Source organism: Rhipicephalus sanguineus, chromosome 10, assembly GCF_013339695.2.
Source record: "Rhipicephalus sanguineus isolate Rsan-2018 chromosome 10, BIME_Rsan_1.4, whole genome shotgun sequence".
Lineage (NCBI taxonomy): Eukaryota > Metazoa > Arthropoda > Arachnida > Ixodida > Ixodidae > Rhipicephalus > Rhipicephalus sanguineus.
Window position 1 is genome coordinate 12,625,658 of NC_051185.1, and position 22,047 is coordinate 12,647,704.

Genomic DNA, 22,047 nt, shown 5'->3' on the forward strand with positions numbered 1-22,047 from the left:
TGGGCATGCTACTGCGAATTCCAGATCATACGCAATTATTAAGTACAACGTGACACCATTCCAATTAAAGGCCTCAGAAATGGTCCGCAGCATTACGTGCCTCAAAGCAACCAGCTGTTAGGACCGACCCCCGTATGAGAAGCCAGAATAAGACGTATTTCTCTGAATATCGATTTTTATTCCCGACTGAACTCTGTCTAGATGAAACACCGTACCAGTATCATCAAATCAGTGACACGCAATCGATCAAGCTGTAGCTGGAAACGAAATGGAATAGCTACACCCGCGGAAGCTTTCCTCGCGATTACATGGATACGAATAAAACGAACATCAGTAATAAGTCGCTTCCCATCCGGGTATTTACAATTTCATTATGTTCTGGACGTCCCTTCGAAGAACCGGCTTGCCGCATCGTCGTCACTTACGCGGAAACCGACCCCTCAGTTCCTCCGCATCACATATCGCCGCCGAAAGACAACAAGCATCAGACGACACTGAGACATCCGTCTATCTCTCGTTACGACATTTTCCTCTTCCTCTCATTCTTCACCTCCTCGCCACCGGTGCAACCGTGACGTCGATGGCGAATGACTCAAGTCGACGACAAACGGTGAATCCGATCCCTCTCGCGGCCTCCGCATCGCCTCTCCGCGGGAGTCGGCATTCTTTTTCATTGCGAGCTCCTATTGATGTCGAACTGTCAACGTCTTTATTTTTCCTCTACCCTTTTCCTCCTCGCCCGTGCCTCGTGACCTTCCTGCTTTGTTCGGGGACCTCCCTGGGAGCGCTGAGCTGAACCACAGCCAACAACTTCGCCAGCGCCGCCGCACAAGCGATGCGCTTATATCAACTAGCTCTCCCCATGCCCGACGCTTTGATTTCTTCGACAGCCAGCGCGTGCAGGTTGTGTGTATGTGTGCGGTGTCGAGAGCTGACAGCTTGGTTGGGACGATAGCCAAGTGCACTCCTTGTGCCGACGGGGTATACCTGGGCATCAGCGCAACGTGAGAGTCGGCAGTCTACCATATAGTCTCTGAAGGAGCGTTCGACTCTGAGCGAGTTACAGAGGCCTGTGATTCTTCGGTGCGGAAGCAGTGAGTAAAGGAAACTTTTGTAAAACGACAACGCCCGACCGATGTTTCGCGCGCAACTGGCTAGTGCACTGAAGTGCGGTAATTATACCTTCTAGCACTAGCTACGACCAGGATATATCGCTGCACTGCGAAGTGCAAAGTGTTCTTCACGCTGAAACGCATTCTCAGTAAACAGCTCTACGGCGAGCATATCTTAATTTCGTGTGGTATTGCTACGTAACGAACTAGACAACGTAACGTATAGGACAATATGTTACTGGGAGTTATCCTCTATGGCATCATTGCATCCTATGGAAACTTCTCAGACATTTAACATCGTTTTCGCATAAACATACCCGCGAAAGCCTTCGTTTGACTTCTTCGACATTCCCTCGTCATGGAACCGGCGACAGGATCTCTGAGACATGAGAACACACACACAAGTGCGCACCAGTTGGCGGCGTGAGGACTACACCTTCTTTTCATCTGAGAAAAGCGAACTGTTGAAAAGGAAGAAATACCGTAGACTGGCGTTAAGCCACAATTGTAAGCGTCGTGATTACCTGAATTAAGAGGCAGGGAGGTTAATCTAGCTGTTTCCTGTCGACCATGCTACACATGAGAATGCGAATTTTAAGGCAACAAGGAAGAAGGAAAGATAAAAGATAGCTCATCGAGCAGTGAATTGTAAATTATGGGCATAATGGAGACTGCGGTGTGTGTTGGAGAACAAACAGGTGTAAATGGTATTCAAGATAGAGATATAGGTGGGCCTGGGAAGGACATGTAATGCGCAGAGCAGAAGCGTTGGGGTATATCGGAATAATAGAATAGGATAGGTACCGAGAAAAGGATGAGACACTGTATAGGGAGACCGAGGTTTGCATGGTGTTATAAGAGTAGGACATTTCCCGGGATAGCTTGGAATATGTGGACGCAAGAAGGAAGTAACGGTACCTCATGCACTGGGTGAAGCATTCATTCTGTAGCGCCATATTATACCCAAGTTGCACTGTTACGAGCCGCATGCTTTCATGTATTCTTTGGGCAATTATAGTTAACCTCCCTACCTTTCCTATATTCCTGCTCTCTCCCTCTTGGGCAATTATTTAGCGTAGACTTTTGCATGACCCTCTTTGTGAACTGGGGTACATCGCATGGAATACGTTGACTGCATTATGCGCTGCTACTGCGTTGGATTTTCTCCGTGCCATCTTCTGCAGCTTTACAAGCTTGTAGGAATCCGAGATTGGTAATATTTGATTATGTTCGGCCTATATTTACACCTGATGTAAAATAGTCAACATATCTCTTTTCGCGTTTGCGAGAGATGACGATGCTAGCGTGGGTGCCTGCTCATCCACATACACCTCAGACAACATATTGGAACCGCGGTTTCAAATATCTAGGCTACATAAGGTTACAAATGTGCTGCTCCGATTTCTGAAGGCTACCAGATTGATTGACCGCCTGTGACATAGAGCGCACAACTGTTACAACGTCGGCGACATCAACAGTACACTTTCTCTTCTCTCAAACTTTTCACTTGCTTGTTTTATTCCGCCAGGCGCAGAAGCATTAGAAACCGTTCCTTTGATCATCTAGGTCGATGCCGAAGATATATTGCACTGGGTTAACGGGGCCAATTAGCAAACGCGCGCAACGTCGCACAGAGTCTCAATGTACTCTGTCCCATCAACTAATTGTGGGAGAAGCTGGAGCTCATTTATAACCAAATCGCTGCTACGCGACGCGATGCCCGAGTCGTCTGTATATGAAAGCGCTAGCCTGAACGAGGAAACGAGTGTGACATAACATTGTCATTCGTGGTATTCACGAGACCGTGGCCTAATCTATGCAGTATCACGCTTTTGCGCTGTAGGACCCAGGTAGAAACAGAAGATACGGTCACCTGATTATTCCTTACTGAAGATGCACGAAAAAGATGAGATAGGATCACCTACCTACTGCAGAATGATCGGTAAGAGGCGCCTAATCTTTCGCCTTATTAAGCAAGCTTCTACAAACGGGCTTCGTGCATCGTCGCTTGGCACATATGGACCGTTGGCTTCAGTGTAGGAACGAAAACACTCTCGAATAAAACACACAGAGGAACAGATTGAAACTATGACAAACCAAAAACCGTAATGACGCGCTGGCGGTGATGGAGCGAGCGGTACGCGAGCTCGTGAACGAGAGACGAGGCTTAATGAGATACATATGGCGACGGGAGCCGGTGGGGTTCTGCGAACGTCCCCAGGAGGAGGGAACTCTGCTTTGGTGTGATAGAGCGGGCCTGTACAGGAATGGGCTTAAAGGAAGACGTGGGGGTTGCCCCTGAGCGGCCATGAAACGCGGGTTTGAAAGGGCGGCGCGAGGAGATTCGAAAAGAAGCGGTCTCTTTGGCCCGCTCGGTCATTTGCTATTTTTAGCCAGCAGCCTTCTGGATGCTGCGTCCCGGCGGATCACGTGACCAATCGACTGCGTTCCACCCTGTGAAGTCGCGTGGATGCATCCACGTCGCGTCTTCGAGGTTCGGAAGTTGCCTCCGTTTCTTACAACTGCGGCGGCTCGCGTCCCTTTTTGCCTCTTTGAGGACGCCGGCGTTCTTTACACGTTGAGGTTGACACAATGGTTTTCAATGGCTCCTGGTCCTTGAAGAATATGGCCAGGCATCTATGCAACATCTTCTTCGAGGAGAAGGGGTCACTGCACGCGGCAGTTCAAAAGCGCACGCTACCACTGACGACTCGTTTTCAATCACCGTCGTTTCCCACAGCAGAAGCTCAAAGGGTTAGCAGCAGGTAGCATAGCAAGCCACGGCGCTCCTGTCTCTACATTGGCAGGGCCTCAAAGGATGCCGGCTGCGGTGAACGTTCACTGGGCTCTCTTTATATGGACGGAAAAGCATATGAAAGTTAAAAAGAAAAAGAAAATCTAGAGGGACATTGTTGCATTTCTGGTGAGTTTTTGGGTTTTAGAAAGAAAGAAAGAAAGAAAGAAAGAAAGAAAGAAAGAAAGAAAGAAAGAAAGAAAGAAAGAAAGAAAGAAAGAAAGAAAGAAAGAAAGAAAGAAAGAAAGAAAGAAAGAAAGAAAGAAAGAAAGAAAATATCTTCTGCCTCTCCCTTCTGAAACGGGCTATTAACGGGCTGTGCCGGATCTGAATACTCAACGTTGATCGAACTCTCCTTTAAGGTGGCTGTAAAACTCTAGCAACTGCTGGAAAGTGATTTCAAATGTCACGTCCTTATTAAAGAAGGTAAGACGTGTAGACACAAAAAAAAAAGAACAAAAAAAAAACAAGACAGCACGAACGCTGTTCTCTTATATTGTGCCCGTGCACGGATGTATATCTTATACCTTCTTTGATGATGAATCCCTACATCAACATAGCTTGACTTTTTGTCATTCAAGTTTCTTTTGTTCTGTCTCAAACACAATAGATAGTGCGCGCATCTCAGCGTTCCTGCGTGTATGGTGTTAATTATTCGTTCTTATTACGCTGATACCTCGTGTGTTTAAGTTGCGATGAGGAAATGGTTTCTACCACACATAAGCACAAGAAAGGTTCACGCCGAAATTGTATATAAAACCGTGTAGTTAGAGGATATTAACCAGTCCACTAACCATAGTTTATGAGACGAATCCAAACAGCAGATGGGAAGCGCGCACACAACCGGAATGTCGTGTTTCACTTCACCACCTGCCTTGCGCGACAAATCTTTCTCGATACTCAAGATTCTCGCAGTGCGCCGGATCTCCATAAAAATTTTCTTCTTATAGTTTGAAACAGGGTCGTCCCAAAGTGTAAACTTGTCTTGAAGAAGTGCGCAAAACCCTGCTGAACTTGTCTATGTTAAGCAAGCGTTAATTATTCTCGTATCTCACCTACAAGACGATGTGTTTTGTGCCGCTTTCTGCTGAAAGGGCTTGACAATGAGAAAAGCTCGTGCATTGGCTGTAAGTTCATTTGACCGTATTCTGTTTCGTTTAACAACTCTTTTAACTGCTTACGTTCATAAGATCCTTTTGAACTGGTCCACTTTTTCTATTTAGCATCCACGCAAAGCACCAAGGAATGGCCACGCCTTTAAACGAATGTTGTTATAACATATTGAATACGGTCTCGAACCATCCCATACGATATGCCGTAGCTAGCTCCATCAGGCCAAGTGACCACGTAACATCTTTCCCACCTCTTACGATTCGTACTTTATAAGCCGGGTGCTTATTGACATAGATATCTCATGTTTTAGAGATAGTGCATTACATTAATTAAATTTCGGAATCATTATTGAAACCATAAGAGTGGTAGCTTCATAATTTCGATAGATGATACATCTTTTTTGATTACAAGCAGGACTGATATGTGGCATAGTAGGGAAAAGAATGCAGCCCTTCAGCGTGCAAAAATTCCAGCACCGGCGTATCCAAGGGACCCGAATTTTTTTATTTTTCGTCTGTATATATACACGAACACATACAAATGCACGCCCGAAAATACATAACGTAAAACTGAATCTCTCATCAACCCCCCCCCCCCCCCCCCCCTCCCCCCACCGAAAAAAGCTTCTAGCTTCGCTACTTAAGGCCAGTACTGTTCGTGCGCGCGGTATCAGCCAATGAAATGGCAAACAAGATTGATAGACACGTCCCTTTTGTTTGACTCGTTGTTACTTTCTTATACATTCTGAGTGAGTAGCCTTTTCATACTGCGCTTACGCCCTGCCTCCTTTACACAAGAAATGGAAATTAACAGACCTAACGAAGAGAAACATTCTAGCGTGTTTATAAGAAGAGCGCACTCCGGGGCACCCCGGTTTCTCCAGCGACGCGGTAAATAACGATTGCCAGTGCGCTCGGTAATTTGGCCTGGGTCGAGGCGTCGACGGGTGTACGCAAGTTGCAGAAACCGCAGCGCACGCCAAAGCGCCCGTCCGGCCCCTGCTGCTCGTATGGGCGAGAAATCAAAAACGATAAAACAAGCACCAAAGAGCGGGCTGGCGTGGCCAGTAGTGAGGGCCCCTCAAGAAAGGGTCAAGTTGTAGAGGTCCGTCCGTTCTTCCCTTTCTCGCGATCCTCCTCTCCTAGGCTCCCTCACACCCTGTGCCCTGTCGGCGGCACTTTTTCGACTTGTCCTCTCACCGTCGCCATCACCACGCCGCAAAAGTGGAAAGGGCCGCGAGAGAGATTAGTCCTTTTCCTCGGATCGCAGGCAGGCCACGTCGAGAGAGACTGGCTTCTGGCTTTTTAGTCGCTCCCAAACAACTCCCCGCGTGCGCGTGTGTATCAAACAGGCAAAGCTATTTTGCCACCCATGGTTCTGCTTTTTTTAAATGTTTTTTTAATGCACGAGCGAAGAGACCTGCATGTCCACGCTAAGATCGAGTACTCTGTGAGAAAGTGAAAGACCCGTGCCTTCCTTTTGACTCCTCCTCCTGGTTTTCTTGTCCGCTTCTTCACAGCGATGCCGCCGGTGACTACCAGGAGACGAAGACTGTTGTTCATTGACAGTGTCTCGGACTGAACAGTGTGCTCGAGGTTCCCAGCTTCCTGGTTCAGAGTCGTCCTTGGAACTGCCACCCGCCTCCTCTTCTCGAGGAAGTCCGACAGAGGTTGACCTCTGTAAAGAAAACGTGAGCGTCTGTGTGTTTGTCTGTGCTAACAGAAACGCACGCTGTGGAATCCTTGCTTATGTCTTCAACGCTAGACCGCTCGCAAAGCGCCGTCTCTTTCTGTCCCGGACCCTAGTGGACGCTAGTTCTTCACTGTGTGTGTGCCTGTGTGCGTGCGCGCGCGTGTGTGTGTGGTGTGCGTGTACTTAAAGGAACGGGCCCGCTGCCGGACAGTGTTTACGTCTTCAACCTCGGACGTCTCTCAACGCTCCACCTCTTTGGACGCCAGTCTTTGCGTTGCCTCCATATGAGCGGTTCACAACGGAATACCCATGTATCATGACTGCAACTCTAAAGTGAACCGCACTGCATTAGAGTGAGTGGAAGTGATTTATTCAAGCTTCTACGAGAACATTCTAACGAGAGACGAAGTACCTGACCAAATATTTGATATTAAGTTTGTCTCATTCAACCGTTAATTTATCGTGTAGTCGTCCGACCGTCGAAAGTAGAGAGATTCCACCAAAGACAAGGAACGGCAAGAAGGCCTCCAGTCCCACAGCAGAAAATCACCGCCCAGTTCGCGCTCTCCGTGAAAGACGAAACCCCAGGAGATAAGCTCAAGACGCGAGGGGTGCCGGCTACTTTCGTAACGAACTCCTTCGACGTAGACGTAGCATCGCCAGCTCTCGGAGGGCCGAGAAACTGCAGCATCGCCGCCTGGCAACTGCACCTGCCCCGAAGTGGCTTCATCAACTGTGGTCTTGTGACTGTGCTCGTTGGACAATGCCAAAGATGGAGTTATTTAGCTCCCGAGGACTATGTTGGATCTTTTGTATATGCGTGGCCACCTGTGCGACTGGAGCGTAAGTACCCTTGACTTCTTAACTCGCGCTTATCTGAAGATGTAATGCGAATAAGTGGCAACCGGTGTTCTCACTACTACAGTTAGTAAATTTTTTTCATTTCCTAATGTCGGTACCAAACGCTTTCACAAAAGAACGTGACGTATTGGTGGAAATATTGCGTTACGCCTATGTAACGAGCGTACTTTGATTTACGCTTGCTATTTCGAATTCAGAATGACGAAGAAACACTTGCATAGGTTTAATTACTTTGCCTAGTGATATACCAGTTGCAAACATGCCCAGACCGAAGCACAGTTACACGTAGCTTTTTCAACGATCGTATGGGTTCTATCAATGGCCTTGTACGTCTGTGATGCACCGCAGCCAATCCTCCGTTGCAGTGTACAGGGCTTACTCCTCTCTCATAGTAAAGTACATAGTATTCTAAATCGTCGACAATTTTTCCTAAACAAGCAATCCTACGTGAACCGTTGGACTCCAACGAATAACGAATTGTCGGGATGGCTTATCACTCTTCCATAACGGAGTACGTGGTACACTACGTCGCTCCCATTTCTGGTAAACACATTCTATATGACCTGTTGGAAGCAGAGATGTGATTACCGTTGAACCCAATAAATGAGCAGAGGAAAACGGGGTAACTTTCATTTGCACATATATGTATATGCTGTGGAAGTGTTGCACGTACCTACATGGTTTCACTACACGTACAACCTATCGCAAAAAAGAAAGTGGCAGTCGGCCGTTGTCGGCAGTGAGCGACTGCATGGCCTTCACACTGCTTTTCCTTCTTGCGCGCTAGGGTTTGGGTGCGTAAGTGGCGAGGCAGCAAGTGTTCAAGGTTGTAAATAGAATGCGTAGATTATGCGAAGAAAATCTATCATGTTTCATCACGATCTTCTTATGAAATGGCGACACATTTTGAACGAAATTCAGCGCACTCTCAAGCTGGATTAAACATACGCGCACGGTGCACGAGAATGGCGGATTCCTCTTTTTTTTTCTTTTGTTATTAAAGCGTGAGATAAGACTACTGAGCTACACGCGGTAATCAGTGTTTGAGATAACCCTGAAACGAGTCGCCGTGGGGCATCGGCGTACTTGGCTTTCGTAAGGAGTGTGAAGACGTGATACGTTTGTGGCTCAACAACAACAAAAATGAAGCGAGGCATCCTTCTTCTCTTAAATATATGCGAGTCACGGAGAACGACTGGTTCCTCGATGACTATCGGGAATCGACTACGGTGGTACAGCTGTTGCCTTCGTACTATACCACAGAATAGAATTGTGCTGCCTGACAATGTAATTACGAGTGGTTCTACAAGTAGCTCAGTATGCAGCCTACACGGTTTGTTGAAGTGAAATTACAGTGTTTTGCTAATCCTGAGTTCAAAGCTTGTTCTTTAAAGCGAATTATGTGTAAAACGCTTCGTCTTACCCTATATGTGTTGTGTTAAGACCTTTACGTTGTATGTAAACGCCTTTGGCTATTGTATAGTGCCACAGCCACGTAGGCGTCAGCGCATATTTATTGATAATTTCCTTCTTTCATTTCCCTTCTCTCTTTCTCATCTTTATGCTTCCATTTCCCATCCCCCAGCGTAGGGTAGAAAACCAGGCATGTGTCTGGTTAACCCCCCCCCCCCTGCCTTGTTGCTCCTGTTTTCTTCCTCCCTTTGCGTATGTGACTCCAAAGTGTTTTTTTGCGCAGTCTGCGCGAAGGTGTAATGCTGTACGCTTTTTTTTTCTCTCTATCGGAGCGCTCACTCGAGAAGTCCTTCAGCAGACGTGGGCATGCAAATATATATCTACTTTACACAGACAATCAGTGGCAGATAATTTGCCGAACTTCAACGGCGAACATTCTCCACAAGCGTTTCGCTTGAGACCTTGGCCTGAGCCTGGCTCTCGGTGTGATGTTCGAATGGCTGCCAACAAAAACTGCCACGAAGATGGCCTCAGTGCTCGACTTTCACTATAGGCTTACCCGTTTAACTTTGCTACAGAAGAAACAACTTCTGCTCTCATCTTCAGGACTTTTCTTTACGCTGCATTTAACTCGCGTTCCCCTACGCTATGTCTCTTGTCAAAACTAAGCTCACACCCACCTCTAAGCTTGCACTTAATAAAATACTCGCTTTCTCTTAAAATAATATCAACGTTAGTAGACAATTCAATCAATAAATTGAGATTTCATGAAGACGATGTCGCTATTATAACAGCAGATAGCCAACACTGCCAGCAGTAGCAAGCACTAATTATATAGCCATAATTAGCGCTAATTTAGCCAAGACTAAGCGACATTAGCTAGCAGCCAGCGCAGACAGTGTGCGAGCAAATACGATATCTAGCGAGGAAGGCCTCTAAACTCGTAAAAAGGTCCAGGCTAAAATGAAAGCTATAACCAAGAAACTGAACGAAAAATGCCAAGTTTCCTGGCTATATCTAGTACTTTAAGCAAGACATGACGAAGACATGATTTTTCTATTTCTTTAAGGAAAGAAATACAGAAAGCATCTGTGTTTCAGTGGCAGCCACTAATTTGCTTTCGCGTAACGTCGCCCTTAACAACGCGCGTTTTGTTGCACAGGCAGAGCTAGAGACAGCTGAGATTAGTCGACGAGGAAGTCGCCGCGTTGCGTATGCACCGGTTCGTGCGTCGAAGCGAATGAATCTTCGCCCTCCCCCTTCTTTTCTCCTCCTTGAACGAGACTTGAGAAAGCAGAACACTCATTCATGGACACCGCGCTCGTAGGGTGGGGACACTACGCGTACAAGGACGACGTCTACGATGACCGGTACTTCGGGGCATTTCGCAAAACGACCGCACGCTACGCGCGAGCAGGAGTCATGCAAGACGTTTATTTTTCAATCAAGACTGCGGCCACGCAAGTGCACGCACGTACAGTCGCGCTCAATATGACTTGCAACACGAGAGCGCATGCCTTCACCAGCTCAGGCTCAGCCGTGGTTTCCACTAGCCCTTATCTTCGCAACTAAACGCCTTTCGCTATTTGGGGACGACACCAAACAAGCAAATATCATTTAGTTGTGGTAATAAGGGCAAGTTGAAGTCGTCCTTATCTTTGAGCTCGTGAGGCCATGCGCTTCCATGTTGCGAGACATAGTGCGTGCGACTGTACCTTCCCCTCGCTTTTGTTCTCGGCTTACGCGAAAGCATACTGCACCTGTGGATAACGAAATGGCGTCGCTGGATCTACCAAGACGAACTAATGAAACGTTTTCTTACTTCACAGTGAGCCCTGTAATAATGGGTCGTGGTGTTTGCGACTATGGCAAATATTTGCCCGCAGAGCTTATCGACGAATATTGTCCGAGTAGTACGAGAGCTCCTCATTCGCGCAACAGATTTACTACATTCAACTTTTGTTAACTCACAGTGATGTTGGTGTTGATGCTGCTACAGGCGGGGTTAGGCTGGCAGACCTGGCCGGCAATTAGTCCGTTCGAGCGTCTCTTAAATTTCCCCTTAAATATGATTTACCAAGTGTCACTTAAGCCGGACTCTCGCAAAAAAAGTTAAAATAATTCCGGGCATTTCCTTGCGAACCATCTGCGCATTTTTCTAAAACGCAGTCTGTGCGCAGCTCTCGCGGGGAAACCCTCATTTTTTTTTTTGCCGTTGTCTGTGAGCCCCCTCCTTTCAGGCCAAAAGCGCTTGCAGGATCAGATGTAGTGGTCTATATCGCCCACTACATTGCGCAACAGAGCGCTTGTCTGGTCACCTTCGTTGCTTCGTGTGCCTATGTTTTGTTGCACTGTCCAGATAACATTTCAGTATCATCCGTCCCAAAGAAAAAACAATAGCGCGCAGATAGTGCAATATATTAGGTGTATAGAGGACCATTTAGTCACCGTGGTCAACAGCAAAGCCACGTTCTGCAGCATCGATTGGTGGCCTGTTCTACTGCTATCTCAAGAGACCATCGCTCTTCGCAGAGGCGCGCCCCTTCGCGAAAAACGTTGAAAAACGGATGGGAAAACGCCCTTTCCTGGCGGCGGTGAAGAAGGCAGCGGCTGCCACGTAATTTGCAGTACAGGCCTTGCGCAAGACCGGAAAGCGACTGAGGTGGAATGCGTTCTTTACTTGGCTCCCTGCGTGCCGGTATCAAAGCCGCGCAGACGCACGTGTCTTCGTTAGAGACTGCTCGTCGCATTCGCGTCGCGCGAAGGGCAAGAGTCCCACTCACTCAGTCACGTACACTCACTCAATCACGTACACTCACTCAATCACGTACACTCACTCACTCACTCACTCACTCACTCACTCACTCACTCACTCACTCACTCACTCACTCACTCACTCACTCACTCACTCACTCACTCACTCACTCACTCACGTACACGCACACGCTCACTCACATACTCGCTCTCACTACTCACTAACATACACACATACGCACTCTCAATACTCACTCGCTCACATACGCACATACTTACTCTCATCTACACACACACACACACACACACACACACACACACACACACACACACACACACACACACACACACACACACACACACACACACACACACACACACACACACGCACGCACGCACACACACGCACGCACGCACGCACACCGTATTTCAATCGGCGTGTAATCCTGCGCTCGCGCTTCAGACATCGCTTGACTTTGACGTCAATGGATCCCACATACCCGCTGTAACAGTTGGAGATCGCGCATTTAGGATGTCTGCTTACGAGAGGAGCGGACGAGTGTGCGCGCGATGCTTATCACACATCGCGGGTACCAGTCGCAAGGTTGTCACGAGTGTTGCGTTTGTATAACGAAACTGACCGGAGCCTCGCAAATGCAGCTTTAGTTGTTTTTCTACGTGAGGCTTATTTGCGGTGCAACGGGTTAGTTAAATTTTTGGTTCTTTTTTTCTCGCTTTTAAGTTGCGGATCGATGCTGACATTCATAAATTCGGTGCGCAGAATAGCGATGGTGTTACCGGTCATTTATAGATTCCATGTGAATAATGCTTCTGACAAGCTCTCCCCTTTGTCGCAACAATAAAAAAAAAAACTGTAATAGCGTTTTCCAAGCCTTATGCGTCGATGTACTGGGCGAGTTCTGTATCTTGGCATTTTGTCTTACAACGGCCACATTGTGCTCATGCACATAGGAGAGTTGTTGCTATGCATCAAACTGAGGTCCTTGTGTGTATGCATTTGTTTGTGCGCCGGAGGCGCAAAGGGGCGTTTGTTAATCTTTGCGACCATGGTTTACTACACGCCATATTCGAAGAGAGATCATATTTGGGTCACTTAGAATAGATCCATTGCGAACAATCCCGTTCACTACCAACACCGCATCTTCTTGTACCATATCGATCTTACGTTGACTCCTTCGCAACGAACGCTATCCGTGCGTGTGTGAGCATGTATTGAGGGAACCTTATGATATTCTTTGGTCGTTCTATTCTCTCATCCTCATTCGCGACAGTGGTCTAGTGGTTATGGTGCTCAGGTGCTGACACGAAGGTCACGGGATCGAATCCTGGCCGCGGTGGCCGCAATTCGATGGAAGTGAAATGCTAGAGGCCCGTGCACTTAGATTTACTTGCACATTAAAGAACACGAGATGGTCAAAATTTCCGAAGCCCTCCACTATATCGCCCCTCATAATCATATCGTGGTTTTGGGGCGTAAAACACCACATATTATTATTATAATTCTTATTCTCTCATCCTCCTTCCAGTGTAGCATATGGCAATTAAGACAAGGAAAAATACAGCTTGCAATTGTGGAGTCTCGAGATGAGCCGCGCTGATGGAACAAACGAACACGAGACACTTCAGGACACAGTCACTGCGCGAGCACAGCGCCACCTCCCGCTGGGCGGCTCTTTAAGCTAACCACGACTAATACGACGGACGCGCGTGCGCCCTGAGGCGAAAACGACTTTACAGGTTGTGATAGCCTCACCACACAATAACCTGTTTGACATTTTGGTCACGCCACCTGGCCTCAGCTTTTATAGTGCGAAGCAATAGTAATAACAACAGTGATTACCATTATTACGTTTGAAGAAACGTAGTTCAAGCGTAACCTCACAGTATAACCCGCAAAATGAGCAGTCAACTTGTTATCCACGACAAGCTATGAAGAGAGAGAGGTGAGAAGGTTGGTGTGGAGCAAGTTACTTAATGACGGCCATCTATTCACAAAATTAAGATTGCGAGATTATGTATAGCAGTGATTGTTTGCTAAATGTTTCACGGAAGTATGTTGGTCTCTGTCTCCTCACCCCCCACCCCCTGCACTTGACATTTTCTATTTTCCTAATCACATTATTTGTCGTCACCGTACCATTTCAATAGCGGTGACACTTGAATAGCGAGCTGAGTGTGCTCCTGTTTACGAGAAGGCGCGTGAGTCTGCGCGTTCTCGGGTGTCGCGCGTGTCCATCACCGGCCGTCGCGAATGGCTCCTTCTGCGAATCGTAAGTGTAGCGCGTGCTCCAGTCATTCTCAATGGTCTTCTGCGTCACGTAGCCGATCATTCGTCAGACAAGCCTCATTGTAGACGGCAGTTGGATCACCACGCGATGAGGCGGCAAGCTAAAGATCTTGTTGGTCTACGTATGATGTGATAAGTTGTACTGCGTAGGAACCGAGCAGAGATCATAGCGATGCTTCTTCATTAAATCCACGTTTTGTGACAATTCATTTCATCTTTGCATTCTTCACTAATCTGTTCTGTTTTGCATGTGTTGCAGTGGGGCGCCTCGGCTTCTTCAGTTCTCAACGGTCTGCCTAAAAATATAATAAAAATAAAATAAAGCTATAATAATAAAGAACTAAGAAAACTAAACAAATAAAGAAAACATGGCAATGAAAAGTTCATTGATGAAAATTCACTTTGCACCTTTTCATTGGAAAGTTCACATGCACTCTTTTGTTGAAGCTTCGTGTCCACAGTTCAAGCCACGACAATACAGAAACCAAATGCTAGAGAAAATCTAAGACAAAGAAAAGAAAAGAAAAGAAAAGAAAAGAAATATAAATACCATGTTATATCTAATAACAACAAGTTAACTGTTCATAAAGAGCGCAGTCAGCGCGTTTCATTTTCAGCCGATGCACTTTACCTCTGTTTGTGCAGTTTTTATCTTACAGCGTGTTTCCATCTGATGGCCCCCACCTTTACTTTGCTGTTCGAGATAGGGTAATTTGCCGGACACCGTTAAAGTGCTGGTTGCCTCAGAGCAGTAAGGAACGTTTTGAGAAAGCAGTTTCCTCGGCGCGTGGACTCAGCGAGTATCTGAGGTCGCAATCTACCCTGGCTACAAGCAGCACGTGCCCCAGAATGCGTATGCGTAGTGAATTCAGGCACAAGCGACATCCTAATAGCGCTTCCTTCTTCGAAGGTTGTTATTTCTGGGTTGTCGGGGTGCCCGTGCGCTTACTGCACGTGTCCTAGCAAACCACGTGGGGTTGAGGAAGGAGGTAAAAATAAATAAAAAGGAAAAGGAAGCATGGAAGGTAGAAAAACCAAGGTGTAAGAAACATTGAGAATAGGAAGGCAAAGAACTATATAGTATCGCCAATCCTTTCGTTTTGTTAGTGGTGTTTAGAATCGAATAACAAGCAAATTGAGAGTCCGCCGCGGTGGTGTAGCGGTTATGGTGCTCGGCTGCTGACCGGAAGGTTGCGGGTTCGATCCCGGCCCCTGCGGTCGCCTTTCAATTGGGGCGAAGTGCTACAGGCCCGTGTACTGTGCGATGTCAGTGCACCTTAAAGAACACCAGATGGTAAAAATCTCCGGAGCCCTCCGCTACAGCGTGCGTCAGAGTCCAATCGTGGTTTTGGGACGAAAAACCCTAGATATTATTATTATTATTATTATTATTAACCAATTGAGGAGAGAGAGAGAGACAGAGATCGGTTCACTACTGCCGATCTGCTTGGTGACATGTCTGGCGCGCTACTCGAAGTTGAGGTGTTCGTGAATGAAATGATAAAAGGAAGGTGTGTGCGACATTTTTTTATAAAATAGAAATTCCGATATGGTTGGACTGAGAAGTCCATTCACATAACAATACTAAAGACGACACAAAAGTACAGTCCAGCCACATACACTAAAGATTTCACATGAAATGTAGTCATATGGGCACCGAAAATATTGACAAATAACACCACACGTAAACGCCAGTCAGAGAGGTGTAGCCAGAAGTTTTTTTCGTGGGGTGTTCTACCAGCCTTTATGCACGTTCGTGCGTGCATATGTATGAGGGGGGCGGAGTTGAAGCTCGCCGCCCCTTATCCTAGGTTCGCCAGTGTTCATTTATATAACAACGCCAAAGTTGACGTAAAGTCCAGTCAAGGGGACACGGAATAAACTTGCAGAATTGGCTTCCTAGTTGTCGATGGTGTGACTCATGTTGCCCGACCTGTGATCCGTCTTCGCATCCGATCTATCTTCTTGTGTCCTGATGTTTCATGACCGACTCACCTAATGACGGGCAATTTAGGATTTTCACTCTGATACAGTGCTTTGGCAATCGTGAATTATTTTTGGGGTGCGCTGTACCAATCGAGCCAGTCTTGAGGCTTCTACGAGGAAGTGTGTGAGTGCGTCTACGTCAGTGACGTCGCACAAAAGAAGCGGTGCAATCGAATGCGCCGGTGAGGTCATTCCGGTATCCGGGGACGTTTCGGGTCTGCGAAGAGCAAATAGAGCGTGAAGTGACTGAGCGTCAGTCCGCGAACAGTAAACGCTTATTCACCATGACGCTTTGCCGGAAGAATTCTAAGACTCCGCATTGCATGGTGATAGTAAACTTAAGTTACACGGTCCCTTGGGCATTTGCATAAGACCACTAGAAGGAAAAAGTCTTTTTCTTTTTTTCTTCTCGTTCGATTATGTATTGATCCCGCCCGAAAGATTTGCTCAGGGATTGAAGGAATTGAAAGCTTTCTGCACCTCACGTGGTTTTGCCGTGCCTCCATCATCGCCCCACATGTGAACAAGCGATGGTGTCATTTGATGTCACCTGTGACGTCACGTTGACGTCATGATGAAGTCGCAACTTTTGGCGGCCTGTGACGTCATGATGACGCCATGGAATGGCGTCATAACATGATGATATTTTGCATCACTCGAGAGTTGACGCCGCCGATGACGGTCGCTTTTCGTGTTTGATGAGACATCTAAGGCTTTCGCCTTAAGGAACTTTAACTGGGTTGTACGAAACGCAATTTGATGAGGTTGCTCTTTTTGAAAAGGAAATATTAATATGTAGGCACCGTACAGCGAACATAGCCTTAAGAAAGTCTCTGCCATTAAGTTCTTAATTAAATTTGCAGCCAATAATAAAAAGAATATCATATATACAAGTCAGAAACTCAGAAACTCTTTCGATCCTTTTTCGTCCTTGTGTTGCTTATGCGCTAAAGATTCTTTCCATGCGTTACCCACAATGCCGAATTGCTACCCTATGAATTGAAAGAAATTATCATTCTTCGGTAAACTCGCAACATAATGCATTTAAAGCTGACAAAACCGTTGTTAGGGTACTGTCTCGAAAAGCTTTTAAAGGCTATGTAAACATTGAGGTGTGCCCGTGTCACATGGTGCATTGCTTGTCGCGATTAAGCCCAATCGGGATCAAATTTCTCAACAGCGATTGGTTGCCTTCTGCAGCTTGCGTAAAGGAGCCAATCGCGATTACGAAATTCGATCCGGATCAGACCCGATAGCGATCGGAAGCGACCGCGTGCGACACCGGTATAACAAAAATATAAATTACTTTGCAGGCACAGTTGCATTGTCACGGCACCCAACGTTGTGCGGCTGGGGGCCGAGGAAACTGTCGTGGTCTTCAACCAGGGACCACCGAGGGAGGTCACGTTAACGCTACAGGATCATCCAGCACGAATACACACCCTCTTCCGAGACACCATCAGCCTCGGCACAGGTAAGATGACGTGCGGAGATACCGCGTCAACCTGTGTAGTAGCCGCGGTTGTTTCGAACTTCCGTCAGAAAAAGTCAGTTTGCTGCGGTGGCAATATTGCTGCCGAAGGCTCGACATACGAACGAACAAGCTACGCTTTCTTACACCCTCCCTCGCTTCCTCCCGCTCTCCCGCCCTTCTCTTCACCCGCTTTGCTTTTGCATATTAATTGCATACGTCGTAAGCCGTGCATGTTGGTCTGGAGTGGAGGTCTTCTACATGTATGTGCGGTCCTTGTTGATATACTTTGTGTATGACGTATATGATTCTCTTTAATGAGACATGTTAACTCTGTTTTGGGTCACATGACTCTCCGACGAGAGTGCATGTCATCTACAAAAAGAGATCACGAGTCTCTTCAAAGAGACTCTTATACGTGGCATGTCAGGACTATGAAAAAAAAAAAGGTCAAAGTTAGGGCTCTCCTTGTTTTCTTGGAGTGAAGGATGCTATAACTATAAGTAAAGTGCCATGATACTCAGGTGTAGTTTTAAAGTATCAAATTAACTTGTGTAAAATACATATTGATATTGAGTATTATACGGTTAGCGACGCGCCAGAAATACCATGATATTTTAAATAACTATGCATTTTGCTTCTTAAGCAGCGCACTCTTACTTAAAATATTGCATCGCTACTTTTTGACGAGGACAAGACAGAGACGTCAAAAGGTAGCGCTGCTGTATTTTAAGCGCGAATGTATAACCAACTAACGCCGCAACGTGTTTTGTTAAGCAGCGCAGTTTTGCTAAAAGATGGGTGTTTCGAGCAGGTTCATGTGGGTCACTAGAGGAGCCCTTATCAGCAGTCAGAGACGGTCTCTGAACGAGATAGAACGAGCTGGGAAGTCTTCGAAACTCGATGCCCAACCGCTGCCGATTTCGAGATAAGCTCCGTGCGCTAAACCACGTGTTCGCTGAGCGATGCAGCAGCTGGAAGAGCTTCCGTGATGGTTCGACTCTGCTTGTCCAAGGGCGTTGCACGCGGTTGCGCAAGTCACGTGATTAGGTTTTGTGACGTAGCAGGTTCGGCGATCTCGTTGACGTGGTCCTCGAAATACGATACCGGTTGATACGCTTTAGTGGAAACTGTTTGCCTCTGGCATTCGAAATGACCGGGGCGATCCCAACGGGAAAAAAACAAACGCCGTGACGTCATCGTGTTAAGCAAAAAGCTATGATGGTATCTGAGAATATGAAAATAAGCCACGGCGGCTGAGCACATATATAGAATCCGTCTTCCCCTGACATTGCAATCACCGATAGGATTGAAACGAAGAACAAACAAACAAACAAACAAACAAACAAACAAACAAACAAACAAACAAACAAACAAACAAACAAACAAACAAAGAAAGAAACAAACAAACAAACACACGCCATGACGTCATCGCGTTAAGCAAAAACTACGATGGTCTTTGATAGTATGAACATAAGCCACTGTGGCTGAGCCCAGAGATTTTCATGGTACAGTAGAGGAAAATCTGGCACTAGTGTCTATGGGATCTGCAACGCATTGCGCTTCAGCCAGCATGATGGTTAGTACATGGATTTGCCTAAGCTTCGTTCTTTAGGTGGCTTCGTGTGGCCTGCAGCCGCTCTGTCGCAAGACGAAGTTTAGCAAAAGTTCTGCAGTCCAACTTCACCCCTTTGACACTTTTAGCCTCATCAATTTCAATATAAGCTCGCGAGATTCACAATGAGCCATTCTTTTACCCGACACAAAAGCCATAAACACAGGAATAAACAAAGCCACAAGTATGTTCGAAGCCGCAAGCACGGAGACTATGCAAACCCATGTACTATCCATCATTTTCATGGTGTCTCAACGATCACAGCGCTACAGTTAACTCTATTGTGTATTGTGGGAAACTCTGTGGCTGTGCCAGTTAAGGTTACGTCTTGCTTCGAGTGAGCCAGCCTTCGGAATTTCGAATGTGTTGGTCTGACTTTCTCGTGTTCCGTGGCATGTGTTTTTCCGTTGGGCGCTGAGCAATCCCCGAGACAACACGATGGACACGGAAATTTGAGACGTCTCGTTATTGAAAGGAAGTTCTTTTGGGGTGGCGACATTTCAGACTGCGCCGGCGTAAGGGTCACGAGAAGCTCTTGTGACGCACTCGCGTCAAAGGCGCAGTGTGGTGTGGAAACAGACCCGTCATAGTTGACGGACGCCCGAAGATAACGTCTTGCTTCTCTCGAACATGCCGTCAGCAATCCGAGGCCACATTGTACGCAGTAGTATGAGTAGCGTGATTGGTGCATTATAGTGACGTAGTTTGTTAGAAACCCTGATGACTATAAGCAGTTCACCTTGATATACATTTAGGATATTTAGGTATGAGTGTAGTCAAGAAGAACTTATAGGCGGCAGCCAGCACATCTATAGAGGTAGATTAAATAGGGCTACGTGTACAAAGATTGGAGCGTTATGCCCTAGCCACACTTTGTGTCTGAACTTTGTGTAATCTTCGACGACTGCCCCTTATAACACTGTGTGTAGTTTTGGCGGTACGCTGCTACATCTTGGTTGAAGAAATCAACTAGGAAAAGGCATGTCGTCACGCATCCAGCTTTGCTAAGCGAACGCTCCGTGAAGCCTTCATGAAGCATCGGCTGAACACGTGACCATCCCGTGTTCGGCTGATGATTATATATTTTTCTACTTAAATCGTGCTGTGCGACGCTCCCTCCTATAGTTTTACCTCCTTATATCTCCTACGTGATAAAGTGTTCCTTCGAAATGATGGTAATGGCGATAGATCAATCAGGGGGACGCTACATATACATGTTATTTTGGGCAATGTTTAGATTTAGCAAACATCGAGATTATGCAAATTGTTGTAGCCACATTAACACCTTTGCGAACTGTGGTACCAATGACGGAAGCTGCTCAGCCGTAAACGACGCAGCCACTACACGGCACGGGTGGTGCCATGGCCCTGGTGACTATGGCCGTGGACTGTGCGTATAGCATACAAGTTTTTTTTTTTAGTGAACGATATTTCCAATAGCAAATCCGATGATTTATGTATGGCGACCCATGATGGCCGTCTCAAACAAGACACGGTGCTAGCAGAATGTACACTACGCAAGCTTAACGACTGAAAGCATAATGTAAAAATGTGAAATATTTAAACAGAAAGGCAGGCAGTCAATAGCGAAAAAAAAATCGCAACTTGCGTCAGTTAAGCTTTCACGAAGGAAAGGGTTCAAAGGGTTTCATGAAGAAAAGGTTCAAAGGGTTAGCTTGCCGCCCTGCGTGCCCTGTGCAAGCTAACCTGGCTTTGCACTGCCTCGGTGATCGGCCCGCGTTTGATCAAGTGACGACGTCATGTGATGACGTCGTATCGGTCCCGTCATGTGAAGTCACGATGACGTCATAGTGACGTCACGATGACGTCATGACGACCTCATAAACTTTCGCTAGTCGTGACGTCATCACGACGCCATATCTCTTTCCATCCCGAGATCTTGCAGGTATAGAAAGAAAGTTTTGATGTTATTTTCTAGTTAGGGGGCTATTGAAAAGCATGCAAAAAATTAAGGAGATGGTAAGACATATCTCGCGACATTTCGCGAGGCCATTTGCTAGAGGTCAGGAAAGAATGATTTTGCATTCAAGTGTACACTTTACGATGCAGGTGAGTCCCGGATAGTGCGCATGCCGATCGACCCTCAGAAGCTGAGCGCCGACGAGATTCGTTCTGGCCAGCGACGCTACGTGTCTCTGGTGGTCGAGTGCTACGCTCTATACAAGAAGGAGGCCCGGCTACTCATCAGCGACAAGAGCGGATACCTGCTGCTGCAGAGCGATAAGCCCATCTACACGCCCAAGCAGACCGGTGAGGGCAACAGAATGCCGCCTATAGTGAACACAGCCCAGCTCATAAGAAAAAGTCACGTATTCCCTTATGCCTTCGCCTAAGACGACTCGAACGCGAAAGCCACCTTTTTTTTTTTTCACAGGCGACTATTGATTCCACCCCCCCCTCCCATCCCCTTTGAAAACTTTTTTGACCATAACGTGGTTTTGCAGTGTCTTCGCGATCGGCTCACTTTTGAGCAAGCGACGATGGCATTTGATAACGTCATCACGCCGTCACGATTATGGCGACCTGTGACGGCATGATGACGTCATAATGAGGCGTCATCGCGCAATGATGATCTATTACATCACTCGTGTTGACGTTGGCGGTCACTTTTCGTGTTTGATGAGGTATTTAAAGCTTTTGCCTTAAAAAAACACAGATGTTGGTTAAAAGAACGCAAAGCTAACAGTAAATCAGTTTAGACTCAAATGAGCGCACTTATTACGTTATGTCCGAACAAGGATAACTTTTAACAACTGCTAACGCTGGACTCCTGTATGAAATACGCTTTAAACAGTCACCATTCGATGCGATTCATATCCAGAATTTAGTATCGCCGCACACACGTGTTGTTGTCGGTGGTGATGATGTAGTTGTTGCATCAGGCATGGCTAGCCAGGCATACATATG

At 46.7% G+C, this 22,047-nt stretch overlaps 1 protein-coding gene across 23 annotated transcripts in view; it reads left to right on the forward strand.

Moving 5' to 3' along the window:
- Positions 1-6,448: 6,448 nt before the first annotated feature.
- Positions 6,449-22,047, forward strand: part of LOC119407057 (complement C3) — a 171,286-nt gene continuing 155,687 nt past the window's right edge. For 4 of the 23 annotated variants that reach the window (XM_049419668.1, XM_049419683.1, XM_049419669.1 and 1 more), the window contains exons 1-3: positions 6,459-7,554; positions 17,347-17,507; positions 21,190-21,390. In XM_049419668.1, the coding sequence (XP_049275625.1) occupies positions 7,475-7,554; positions 17,347-17,507; positions 21,190-21,390 (442 nt within the window). In that variant the 5' untranslated portion in view covers positions 6,459-7,474. Of the gene's footprint in view, positions 7,555-17,346; positions 17,508-21,189; positions 21,391-22,047 lie in introns of all 23 variants that reach the window. The other 19 variants (XM_049419676.1, XM_049419678.1, XM_049419671.1 and 16 more) reach the window with 10 other exon arrangements.